Genomic DNA, 14,124 nt, shown 5'->3' on the forward strand with positions numbered 1-14,124 from the left:
TTCTTAAGCCTGTTTCATAGTAACATTTCATTAAATTTTGTCCTAGAATTTTTCCACCATTTACGATAGAAAGATATGCGTTTCATTTCGAATAATATTGAAATGTGGTATTTGCTGCTGTGGTCCATCCGCTTCGAAGCCTGTTCACGGAAAGAATCTATTATGATACAAGTAGTAAGATGCAAGAAGTGTATATAACATCTTGATTTCTAAACACTATTCGCAACATCACTTGCTCATTTGCTCATCTGATGCCCAGCCGTACACTTCATGTAACATATTAGTTGTGAAAGATATTTTTGGATCATCTCGAGATCTGTTCAGATCACCATGTTCTCAAGATTCATAGCCCAACTAAACTTTCAGCTAATACTAATTGTAATTACTAGCTTCTTGCGCTGTTCAAGTTATTTCAACTTGGCCAATGTGTAGAATTGCAGCCTCAACCTCGATGCATCTCTCCTCACCTTCAGACAACAACATTCCTGACACCTTCGAAAGTCAATACACGAACGAGTTCTCGTCGCTATTTTTTAATTGAAAATATTTGAGCTTCAGCTCTTGTGCTTGTATTCTCTTCTTCTGACTGAAATAAAAGGTAGCATCACAATTTCTGGTCGACAGCTACAACCTGACACGTTTAAGTAAATCAAACAGTGAAGATTTTTTTATTGAAAGTGGAAAATCGGATGAATTTCATGTTGTTCAATCAGAAAAGAGAAAAAAGAGGAAAAGAGGTTCGACATTATGTAATTGAGAAAAAACAAATGATACAATCGCATTTATTATGATCAATTATGTTACCGACCCGTTCCAGACGGCAGTGAATTCATCGAGAAATGTAGGAGATGGACTACCTAACGCAGCTTCCTCACGTGAGTTCTCTCGATTTTGACAACACGTCGACTCTATCCGATTGCACTGCGACCCCGTTGCACTTCAAAGCTCTCGTGGTCACGACTAAGCCGTTGTAGTCTAAGCGGTCACCGATACTGAAAAGAGCCAATTTCTAATGCGCTTTTGAGCTTTACTGACGTACGGGGTGGCCAAAGACAATACATACCGTTTAGCGCTTTTTCGCCCTCAGCCATAGCGTCATGCATTCGAAGCACGAGAATTGATCACATCGCTATTAAATTCTCGAATTTTGCGGTGGTGTAGAAGGTACGAGGGCTAATCAACCCGTACAAGCTTGTAGATACAAATTCAGCGTTTTTCAGACATAATTCAAGGAGTGGTAGCAACTCGATCAGCACCGTGGTCTCTAAGCGCAGGTGTTTTGCTGGGTGCCCCCCACGCGTTTTTGCAATCTGATCGAACATCGGTCTTTAAATAATCAGCGATGGACGTGAAAAATCTGATACCAAGCATAGTAGACAAAGTTTGTCAAAACTTCAACTGAGAAGTGCGGGTCGTGATAAGAAACCATAAAAACCAACAAGTCATGCTACACAAAATGTTTTGCCGAGGACGACTTAGCTACATCCTCACCGAGTCCGGTTTTGCTGACCACTGTGGCAAGCTGACTTGTTTAAATGGATCACAGCGACCACAATGTGCGTATCACGGAACGAATTCTTAAACGATCAACTGCAAAGTCCATGTAAATGGATTGCCGTCGCTTTGCAAGTGCGGCGTGGGTGGCTAAAGATGTCGCCGCATATGACAGAGATTTAATCCGCTGACTCTTTCTACACGTGCTTATACATCTTTACCCACTTCTACATGTTTGACCGCCAGATCACAAACCGAATTGCTTTCTCCTGTGAGATTACCACGCAATGGTGTATCATGCACCTCGTACGGGATTTCGGACTTGACGTCTTCATGATGAGACAGCACAGCACATTGAGTGTCATGCTGTAAGACAGCAAGACTTATGATTGAGTATACGTGTGACAGCGCGCTCTTAAAGAGGTATTCTAAGCATTAAGCTTTAAGCTTTGAAATGGCATCTAAGCTTGAAACTTTCGCGCTTTTTAGAGCTCAATAACGCAACAGACGTTGTGTCAAGCTGCGCGATGTTACTATCAAAACATGCTACAATATTTACTCGGGGCGACACGAAAGTGCATCCGCCACAACAATCAGCCGCCATAGCTGAAGAGGATTACTATATTGCCAGTCTCTGGGAGAGACGTGATGATGACATCTCCATGCGTATCGACGCATAATCTGTACAGGATAAAAGTGGCTTGATGTCATGCAGGTAAAACCTAATCTTGTCGACGGCATACTACATGAACGGGAAACCTCGTTTATGCCGCTTAACCCTAGCAATACTCAAGATGTGATCGATCTGTCATGCCCATCGGCATCTTTTTGGTGTTAAGAGCGGGTTATGTTACACAAACGACATGAAACAGCCGCGATGAAAGCGCCAGACTCGGGACATGCATTATATTATTATTTCGAACCTTCACGGCAGACTCTCCTGTCACAACCCTGTGCCAACTGAAAATAAACGATTGGTGAGATATTGTGCAATTCGGACATCAAACTACACAGTACTCGTATAAGAAATTGACTATACCAAGTCACTTCCTTGAGTCCTTTTAGCTATGTTCATTTTTTTGCAAGTTTGCTTGAAGGCCATCCTTTCCAATTAATCAAACAAGAAGAACTTGTTGGAGGCCAGGACCCCTTGTCTATCGTTTTCACTTCGCTTATTTTAGCTCAATAATAGTAGCAATGCTTACACGTGCCCAATGTGGCACGCCACATTTGACTTCCCCTGCTCTGCACGACAATGAACGAAAAAACTCTCGATTGCGTAAACCCACGATGTGACCGGATCAGTGGCGTCACCAGACGATTGAATGTCACTGATTCGTTAAACAGTATCTGTGGTAAAACTTGCTACTCTCAGAGCATCACGCACGGAGTACTCACCGCACAAGGATTAAATTCTCTTTTATTGGTTACTATTACTAACTATCAGCTATGTTGAGGGCGCTAAGCAAAGTACGCTGTTATGCAGCACATCTTTCAAAATTGACGCTTGGGCCAAAATCGTGGCCGCATATACCTTGTCATAAGCATGATCGATTCACAACTTACCGTCGGACTTTCCGACATAGAAAGTAGGCGCCAAGCAGTTAATAGCCTGTATTTCTGAAACTGCTTCGCACACTGACGTCACATTGTTTCCTTGGTAAGGGCAGTTACCGTGTGACGAAACATTGAGTTCCGGATCCATGTCAATTTCATAGTAACATTTTTATCGATGGGTCACACGCGTTGTGCGTTTCTATTCACCACGTCGCAATTTTCCTACGAAAAAGGATTTGGATAATCCGTGAAGAGCGATAGCCGTTTCACGTCTCGCAGACTTTGCTCGGAGAGTAATCTCAGTGACGTTATTACCACTCTATCCGTAAAATGTGCAAGGAGGATTTTTAAAAATTGATTTCATTAACACGAAGCTTCAGATTGCTGATATGGTGACGAAGGCACTCGAAACTAAGATGCCTGCGCTTATTCGCGATAAGTTAGCATGCTATTTGAGAACGATGTTGAACCTGGATGTCTGTCTTACATGCATACGTTCTACATCTTTCGTATAGAGCATACTATTTTACCAGTTATGAGTTTGTACTTGGCTACATACAAATAAGCTTGGTGGAATAGAATTCTATTAGTTATGCGAGATTATGAGTTAGAATTACGGTTTATCGGATACAATAATAAAAACAAGTATGTGACCACGTTGGTCAAAATCACGGTACTCGACAACGTAAGGAGTGGTGATTTCTTTTTATCGTTCAGAGCTTGGATTCTTCAGAGAAGTTGGTTTAACTACATGGTGTGATAATTCACTGTGGGATACCTAGCCAGTACCTACGTTTCCTCGACCTTTCCAATGTTTACAGACCAGATTGCACATCATCACCGCAAAGCAAATTGTTATAGATATAGCAACCCTAGGGCAACCGCGACATTGGAACATATTCAGCAATGTCATTTCGGGTTTTGCGATAAAAAAGTGGACGTGGCAAGTTAATCACGTCCACAACAAGCACATATTACGGGGTAGAGTACCGGCAGACTGTAATTTGAACCAGTGCAATATCTTACTCAAATATACCCTGTACTTAAGAAGTCAGTGAGGTAGGTCTACTTCGTAATTGTAATCTTCTCGCAAATTATGTGGCTATAAAGGTCGTTGCTCCGCGTGCATTTCCGATTCGACGTTTGGCAAATCAATTGCATCTAGCTCTTCCTCGCAAACTGTTTACTCTCTCAATCGTTTTGCAGTTTACACTCAAGTCATAGTCGCATCTAAATGTGATTCTCGATACCAATACTATATGGCATAACCTCCGTTTAGATGTGTGTCACAAAAAATTTCCGCTGAAATAACGTCTGGCGTCACGATTTGCCAGCCAAATTGGCTTCTCCACCAGTGATAAGCTGTGGACGTTGCAGTATGAATTATTCCTCGACAGATTTGGTTTTCGAGAGTGACCACTCGCCGTTGTAGTGATGCTGCATCGGCATGTTGCGCGAAAGAAGCTTCCGAATCGCAAAGTTCGCATACGCAATGCTCAGGGATTAGTATAACGGACTACATACGATGTAATTGTTCATTGAAATTGGAGCGAAGCTCTAAATACCAAAGTGAAGTACCACGATGAGGTGTCATGACTTATGTTCGATACAGTTGTGGGAGACAGAAGTTCGCGAAAGAGATACCGGGAGAACACGTGGGTGCTGTTGCATCGCGTAATGCACTACATGAATTTTTATTATGTATGATTTAAAATGTATGTATTTGAAATCAGTTTTAGGAAGCCTTAATATCCAGTATTTGTCGCACTTAGGATCAAAGGAAACCAGGCATTAGTATTTTGAGGTGCTATAAGCCCGTTAATGGGTGGAATGTACGCACCCATCCACCGTGGGGCAGATAATATAAATACGTAGTTTCGCCGCTTCCTCTGTGGGAGGTGCACGTAAACCCCATTGCATTTGGTAGCACTTAGCGCCAGTCCAATTATCGAAATATTTTACGATTTTAAGTTTGAACAGGCTGTATCGTGATATGGTCTGTTATCTGATATGGGTTTTCGGGTCAGCAAGATACGCTTAAGCAACTTCTGCTACTGGTTGGTCTTGATCTGGTAGCACAATCGACAGTACGATGGTGATCGCTCCGCCTGCAGGCGTTTAGCAATTATGAAAATATACTGGTGATACATCCCTTAAACGGCGCAGTCATACGTTGCAAACGCACAACCAGCTCCCAGTTAATCTCATATTGCTTACCGCCTAGCTCTTCGAGGATAGAGAAGTAGGGATTTTTTTCTCTTTTGACAGAGGGGTCAAGATCGGTCATGTCACGCGAATGGTCCAACTAAAGGCTGCGCTCGAGAATTAGGCACATAAGTGCAATGTATTTGTTGAACAGGCCTTTCCAACACGAGCTAGAGCGATGATGTCGTGAGTGCATGCACCACCAAACCAGTCGTAATGTGTGCCGGAAAATTAATGCTCACCCATCAAGCAATGCCAAACTAGACAGGTATGCCCCAGAAATGACCGAACGGTGGCGAAGCATCCTCCCAAAATGGTAACCCTTAAAATCGCTATAAATAGACCTCGCACATTCGACTTACTTATTTTGAAGAAGTACTGAGTACCACATTGATCGGAGTAAAATTTGGTGCTTTGAGATCTATTGAAGTACTGGAGAAGAAAGTTTAACGATCGCGCAAGAGACATGAACCTCGGTCGTGCTGAGAAAAAAGAGAGAACTCTTAGCTGTTGATTGGGTGACACTTGCAGATATTCATCTGCGGTAGTACAAAATATCTGGGCTTTGCGGGCTTCTTTCACTTCTGGATGGGACTTACGAAGTGCTGGACTTTCACGCTGGAGTATAGACGAAGGACACGCGCGAAAATGTCAAGACCATTCATGTAAAGTGTCGAGAGTTTGCCAACATGGAGCGCTATATATTCGTGGACCGAGGTCGTTAAACAGTCACATATTGAGCATACTGTGAACGAACCACGAGTCTACAAAAAAAGTTAGATGCCACGTAATTTTTGGTGGAGCCTTGCCGTGTCGTGAACTCCAATCTGTTAGGGAAATAAAAAGTTCTAGTGCGGGCGCGCAAAATTCTCAAAATGATATTCATGGTATTGCTAGGCTCTTTAAGCAGATATCGGAATACAGAAATGAATGAAAGATTAGGTCTCAGGATGAGAGGAAAAAGATCAATTTCCAATCGCAAACTTCAATGCATCACTGTTGAGACCAGATTGAGCGACCGTATGTCGTGGTGCCGACCAATGAGCTATAATGCATTGTAGAAGGGCTTGTGGGGAGTTAAAGCAACTGCTTTCGTTCCGGAGTCTATCTAGAGGTAAAAGGGTAAGTCGCGGGTGAGAGGTCCATGACCTAAAGATTGGAAAAATGACTCATTTTGTCAAGACGGTATAGTACCGCTGAGTCGTGTGATAGGCCCACAATGCGGTGCACTGACGCTTCACTAGGATGCTGCGCGACAGATTATCACTTCTGGACGACTTGGGTGGGGTGGTTTGAGGACTCGTATGTATCTTCTCACAATTTCCGGCACAATCTTTTTTAGCGATAGAGAAGTTATCCCAATTGGACATGTGCAAGAAATTGCAAGATAGTGACGTCAACGAAATGATGTGGTAGATACCGTAGAAAAAAACTGAGTTCGTTATCTGCCATCGATGAATTTGCCATACTGAACAGTGTGGCACTTCTGCTGTCATCGTTTTAACAGACCTTTGCTATTGTTTGTAGAAAGGATATTCAGACATGATGACGTGAGTATCACCACGCGTGTCACCTGCAAATTGGGGAGTGTTCTTTGATAGTATTGGTTCCTCGAATTGAATGTTGTGTTACATTACATTGGTCTTTGGCAAGAGAATAGTGCGACGACATTGAAGCTTTCTACCGTGCCAAGTACACAGCGGGTTTTCTCGAGAGAAAAGTAATTTGTATACTCTTTACCTGCTCTGTGCATGAGAAAGGCTTACGGCAAGTGGCAAATTGTGATGCTTATAATAAAAAATGGAGCCATGACTGCGACACGAACGCCGATTAAAAGCAGATAAGCTGAAACACGTCATGATCGTGACACATTGTAAGTGCTCTCGGATTAGTTAATTGCAATTCTCATTTGCTGATGAGCGATGGCCACATCATTTTCAGCGCGATGACCACTCAAGGCAGAAAACTCCGAAAGAGGACTCATTCTGCCACAAGGACTTTGTAACTTATCATGACGTTCCATCGTCTGGTCTTAAGCAGCTGCTCAAGCTACATTATGGCTAAGCAAAAATGAATTCGTATGGCGCAAATGATCATATTCATGTAGGCACAAGAAATCGGATGTGGACTGCTCGACTATATACGCTCAAATAAGCGGGGCGAGGAGACAGACAAGTGGATGGCTTCATTGAAATGCAATGCGTTTGGGCATATCGCAAAGCAAATGCAATCGTAGATTGACCAGGGTCTCTGCTTTAAAAGAAGACGGGGCTTCGCATGATTTCCACACTGCAAACTATATCAACGCTATATGACTCCATACCAATATTTTTAAAGTGGATGTCGTTAGTGGCTGGAGTACGGCAGGAGAAGTGATATCAAAGATTGTGAAAGAAGAACATGTGCGCGTCTTGATTCTCTCTGGTTCAGCCATTCCACATCGTTACTTTGCTTCAGCCTCTGCAATAGGCTGCGCTTGACCCCAACACGAGGCAATCGACTTGTGCGCATATTAGCGATTGAGACCCGGTAGCTTAAGCTGATGGGCAATCTAGAATCAAGAACGACCCCGTCAGATTCTGAGTTCACCAACCTGTCTCAAAGTTATATGTAAGCTAAACAAATGATGCGTCATTGCGCAAAACGACGTCGTCACCACATCTCCTTTAGAAATGGGTTAAAATGGTTATCCTGCGTTGTTCAATATCCCGTTGGGTATGTTACAAGTATTTATGTCGTGGTGAACTTACATTTGTGTTGACCTCGCTGCTGAAAGTCTTGGCAGATTATTTACAAATTGCGCGGTCGCACGCCTGTGCTGTTGTGCCTTATCCAAAGACTTCGTGTACTACAGCACTGACTCACAGGACTCCCACAGTGTAGTAGTGCTTGCCTCTAGTGCGGCGCCATTGCTCACTATTGCCGCTAACGGCAGGGTGTTAAATATAAAAAAATGGATTTTCGTCTTACCTTCTATAAACCGTGTCTGGCCGCAATTGTGGTCTTTGTGGACGTTTTGGGCTAAATAATTCATCTTGCTGCTTTCAGTAATAGCGTGACAGGTGAAAGTATTCTCGCCTACAAGTAAATCGCCAGCTTGTCCTACCGCTTGAAGGTGTCTTTCGATGGTGACGGCTTCAGTGACTATCCGACTCTCGACAAAATACTATCCCCCTCACTTGCTGAAAACGGCCTAGTCGACTCCTTTAAAAGGAGAAATAAGTTTGCTTAGCTTCTTCAACTCATGAGTCTTAGACTCCGTGCTTTTTGATATCGGCGAGAATTGATTAAAAAAAACCGCGACTATGTCCAGGCGTTGTTAACGAAGTAGCCTGGATCAAGGACTTTCTCTCCTAAACACTCGAACGTCACATCGACTAATGCCGAAAACACAAAATTTTGGTTTCCAGTCGTCCAAAGATGATCACCGTGCTGTTGTATAGATTGTACAACCCTACACGTGTGTGTCTGTCGCTCACACACAGAGGTGACACGAGCGCAATTATGTAGCTTCGTCCACGCTTTCTCAGCCGAGTGACAGTCACTATCCAGGAGTGCATCCCGAGGACAGGCAGTTTGAAAACACCCGTATCGACCATGAGGGATTAATCTCGGGTACAAAAAGCTGTCAAACGTTCTGCTGAGCACCAGATCATCTTGCGCACTGGGTGAGGAAAACCGACCGCCATCCCATCTTAAGTTCTTACAAGACAGCTTCAGCGAGGCCCGTCTGATTGAAGTCTTACCTCCTGCTTGCTTTTAAAAGCACAAAACACGACGTGGGCGTCCAGTGGATAACCTGCAACATCATTTTCTGCGCATTACAGCTCTTTTTATTTCCTCGCAACAGATGTAACAGCAATCGATCAAGCATTCCTCGGGCCAAATGGAGGAGCACCAGTAATAAGCGAGGATCACGCGGTGACTGGTGGTCCTGCCGCTTCTCCAAAGGGAAGAAATCCTCACGCCCGACTGACTCGTGGCATAACTTCACTAAGTTTACTGATATCACGGGCTAAGTTTGCATTTCTTAAATTCTTAGAGTATGGCTCGATCCATGTTTTGTTACGATCACGAGCGAATCAATATGGGCGCGGTCCCTACATACTATTATACACCATAGTTACTGCATGTGTATGTACCTTAAAGGAATTCTTTTCAAATGTTTGAAGCGCATCATATTCGTGTGTGTAACTGCCTGCCACGGAAATGGCGTGTTGCATTCGTTTTTGTCTTGGCTATGAGCCGTAGCCACGCACTATCCGATCTGGTATCGAGTACCTTCAACATTGTTTCCGTAACTTCGTTGCAATATGCGGATATACATCCGACACAACAGGGCATCCTCAATCTGAGAAATCCTTGAACGCGTCGGTCATGCTGAATCGGACTAGCGGGGGCTCGTTGACCCATTTGGTTTGGTAAACGTGAGCTGAGTTCTGGTGTAAATATGCTCGAAAGAGCATACACCGTAAAGTATCGAGAGTGGAGTGAACCTTCAAGCGCAGTGGTTGCTTGGGGGACGGTCACTTTTGCGCAGTGTTTTGTGAAGACAAGATATGTGTGATTCCCAGTGTGGACCGCACATCAGTGGGTGAGTGTCCAGAGGAGCAAGTACTGTGATTTTGTTAATTTACATTTGGTAACATATTACGGTGTAATCGTACAAAAGTCACCATAAGTACCGAATATCGGTATAATGAAGATAAAGGAACTCCGCGAAGATGTGATTTGGAAGCTGTTAGCTGCTCATCCAAATGAAAGGCATTGTGATTATGAGCGATACTCATACAAATATATATAGTAATAGGGCAAATTGAATTTATCCATGGTTCATGTACATTTCAATCATCAATGCTTACTAAGTGCACAGTCTCCTGCTCGTAAGAGAGCATAATCTCACCGCTGAACGTTTGTCAACACAAAGCTTCCGTGCAAAATAAACAATTATCTCATTATAAGCATTACTTACTGTTTTGAAGTGTACGTTTACCTACAATACCCAGCTGTACAACAGCTCTGAAACTAATGAAGACGATTAAACCTTGTGTTGGAAAGTATCTTGGCTATTAGTCTCACATCTGTTCATTCAGGTGTGTTATTAAGCATAGATATACGAGTTTTCGTAGACTAACCTAATTCAAGCTACACATGATATAAAAGATCTGACTAGCTATCTAGCACCTTGAGGGGTTATCAATTTCTCTTCTGGTCGAAGCGTACGACTGGCTCATTTGTGTGATCAATGGAGTCAAATTTTCTATGTGCACGGAAGCCAATCATTTATGAAGATTTATGGGTTCCGGAAATCAATACTTTTCAAGCATTACAGTACATTCAAAAAGTTACACGATTGGTAGCACATCATGATAACTGTCGGATCAAAGTGAAACGTGCGAAAAATAGAATAATGAGAATAATGGTCAACTAGTTGATTGGCGGTATTCACAAACAAAGAGGCTCTCGCTTTTTTCCCGCATGACTAGCTGCGAGCCCGTACGTCACGATATTGTACATAGATCAGAACCGCAGAGTTAAGCAGAGGGAGGCCTGCAATTAATATAGTCTTGGTTGTGCATGCCACAATGACGCTGGTAAGTCGTTTCCACCTGCAGTAGCATTTATCTTAATAGGTTAATGATTTGCTAAAGACACTGTCTCGTACTGGCATAAAAATTATGATGTTGGTTTGTGCTAATGCTATTTTCATCACTATGTACATGTGTTAGTATAAAACTGTATGTGTGTTTGTGCATCATGGTTGACAGATACTGATCATAGAAATGGAAGATACCCAAAGGCAAAATTCTTGCAAAGATAGCACGAAGTGACTTTAAACCAGGCAGTTTAGCGCACGGAAGGCTGTGCTCTGATGTTGCTGATCGGGGCTATTGTAGGACACCTGTGCGATAACGTATCAATGAGTGCCTGTTTCAAGTTACGGATGAAATTCGATCAAAAATTGATAGGGCTCTGAGTGTATCGCCGAAAGACCCTCTAGGTTCTAGCTTCAGTATCAGAAAAATCGATTTTGTATTTCTGCCCGAAACTCTCTGGTGTCAAATGCTACATCAACCGCGCGACTTCGCAAATTTGGCAAAGAGCCATCGTAATCAAATTATGTGACTGATCATTCCTCGTGTCTTTATGTGCATGTTTGGTTCTGCTCATGTGAGCAAGCCTATTTTTCATCGTTTCACACCATTTTACAGCATAATCGGTTGCCATTGCTTGAGCCTATGGCTCCCATGTCTGACTATACATGTGATATTTGAACAAGTCGTCATCACTTTCCTCCGTTATTGAATGGCCCCATCCGGCTTAAATGCATGCGTATCATCAATACCGTCTCATTCAACCTTACACTGAATCACTTACATTATCGCTTAATAACCTTAGGTAATCTACACATTGTCTGAAAACATAATTCGGAAGCTTCTAAGTCTTAGCTTTAACTTCTTTAGATCATCGACATGACCTTAACGCTGCTACCTGAACTCGCATAAGGGATCCGTTGAATTTAAGTGTCGACCCAAACAGCGTGAGATCGGGTCTGGCTGATTTCGTCAACCTATTAAGGAATAAACGACTGTAGGGACGTTTGAAATGTAGCATAATTTGGGTCTCTTCCAAAATAGTCCCGCTCATGCGATCCGCCGACTCACTCTGCTTCGAGCTATATGTAATGGACAGGTGGACGATGCAGCTCTGTCCACATATGTCTATCACCATCGATAGCATAGGCTTCATCTCGTTTTCGGATCGCAAGCAACTAAGATGACCATCTTACTGCTTCTCCTGAAGCGTCCTTTTCGGTGTCCTGTGTAACCATGCCAACGCTTTCACTGAGTGTCAGCTTTAGCAAATATATCCTCAATAAACTTTCTGCCACATGTAATCTTTCCCGATTCTTGTATCCAAAGCAATCGCTTGATCTGTATTCCAGATGACAATTGACATTTGCAAAAATGTACTCTTATACCGGAATTCGTGATCTTGCCGAAAGATAAACAATCTGATGTTGCGTGATCTTCTTCGATCTTTACAAACCAATGAAAACCTTAATTCCAACGACGGGCTACTGAAATAAACCGCTAGCTGGCACGACTCGTCAACTGACGTTTCACTGTCGAAGTTTCATAGTCAGCTCGTCAAAAGAGTCTTCATGCTCCTCCATACTAGTACCCCTCCCAATCGCGAAGATCATCACGCGATAATGCAGTGTCGAGTGGGTGTTGGAATTCACAAAGTGTCTCCTTGTATCCATTGTGTTCGTGGCCGACCATATCTCGGTCTGATTCTGACCTTAAATTCTTATACAATGATCTCCAAATCATGGCTCAATTACATAGCTACGTTTCTGAGGTAGCCTTTTTCATCCTCGTAGTGAGCTCCCAGTGTGAGTAAACAGCGCCTCAAGAAGACGTGGGTGCACTCTTTTGTCTGGTTGGTACGGATATTGTGGCGAAGAAAGCGTTGACTTGTTAGTAAAGGGCAATGCACATTTAACTAGAGTTTAGCTCGCTCCCCATGATTTATATAGTCCCATGAGCGACAACCTACCTATCCATTCGCAATTAATATTCCTGACTACGATACTTGAGATAAACATTATTGAAATACTATCACAAGCTTTTGGAAGCAGCGCCATCCACAAGAGCATAGCTTTGCACTTTAATGCCAGATAATATTCTTTATATCTATGCTAAACGTAAGAAACTCAACGAGGGTAAACGTCCTGACCAGGACATGGTATTATGCGCTTGAAATTTGCTACTCTTTTATTTGCTATCAAAGGAAGGTAAATTGTTACAGCTCAACACCACTTTTGAGTTTGCTTGTGACATTCTTTCTTTGCGAAATTCTCGAAAGGCGACGCTCGTGACTATATAGATACAGTACTTGCGTTTTGAAACTGATGTCTAAAGGCTTATAACTCAACTTAGATACGTGCACTTCTATAAATCACTTCGAAAGGAGACAGATGGACGTTTTTTTGGCTAGTTCTTTGCATGTATGTAAAGGTACATCAAACATGCTTATCTGATTTAGAATTTCAAACCTGATTTCTCTCGATAATTCGAAGTCTCAAGCCACTGGTTGTTCCTTTTCTTCAGTTTGTTAACAGGACGTGTTCAAGCAGAATTCTGGTCTGGAGTGCGTTTCTGAGATCTCACAGAAGGGGCGTCAGATTCTAAATCAGTTCGTCTTGCGTTATACTCGTGGTATATTTTTTTGAACAGATCCGGTGATACATCTAAGAGCTATATAAAAGTTACAATTCTGTTTCTAAGCTCTTTGATTTTTCACTCCAGGTGCGTAGGTCAACTCCATAAACTTCCAGAAATCATAAGCCAAATTCGAAAACTTAGTCACTAAAACTTTGGTCGGCCAGAAAGGCAAAATAGTGAGACACTGCTGGATCAGATAGATACCTTTGTGGTGGTGTATAAAATAATGAGTGAGCATGTTCTGACAAGGATGGAACAATAAAGTACCACGCTATACATTGTTGGTGCTTGATACTATGCTTTCGTTTAGATGTCACATCTATGATCTGAGAGATACAGATTTCGAGTTTTGCAGGTCTGTTTTAAGCGTGATTCCAATGAATGGACAGCAATATCTTCAAATCATTAAACATTTCAAAGCAGTTATAAAGCTCGTTACTTCATTTTTATTTACAGATAACTAAGCCATAACTTGAGCAGCAAAGTAACTGCAGTATTCAGGAATCTTCTTATGATCTGATTGGCAATAGTATAATGATATGCAGTGGCCACTGCTTCTGGTTATCAAAACAGATATAGACAAGGTTCCGTAGCGTTTGAGGCCGCACATCGTTTAAAACAATCTGCATTTTACAAA

General features: G+C 42.5%; 2 protein-coding genes across 2 annotated transcripts; both read right to left on the reverse strand.

Moving 5' to 3' along the window:
• Window positions 1-5,088: 5,088 nt before the first annotated feature.
• PHALS_11479 (uncharacterized protein) lies at window positions 5,089-5,338 on the reverse strand (the record flags this gene model as incomplete). The annotated part of the gene is made up of 2 exons (XM_024726070.1): window positions 5,089-5,159; window positions 5,224-5,338. The coding sequence occupies 2 exons, from the start codon at window positions 5,336-5,338 to the stop codon at window positions 5,089-5,091; spliced, it is 186 nt and encodes a 61-aa protein (XP_024571977.1).
• A 2,173-nt stretch (window positions 5,339-7,511) lies between these two features.
• Window positions 7,512-7,767, reverse strand: PHALS_11480 (uncharacterized protein; the record flags this gene model as incomplete). Its single annotated transcript, XM_024726081.1, has 2 exons — window positions 7,512-7,545; window positions 7,619-7,767. 2 exons carry the CDS (start codon window positions 7,765-7,767, stop codon window positions 7,512-7,514), a joined length of 183 nt encoding a protein of 60 aa, XP_024571978.1.
• Window positions 7,768-14,124: the final 6,357 nt, after the last annotated feature.

This window comes from Plasmopara halstedii (assembly GCF_900000015.1).
Source record: "Plasmopara halstedii genome assembly, contig: Scaffold_54, whole genome shotgun sequence".
NCBI classification, from domain to species: domain Eukaryota; phylum Oomycota; class Peronosporomycetes; order Peronosporales; family Peronosporaceae; genus Plasmopara; species Plasmopara halstedii.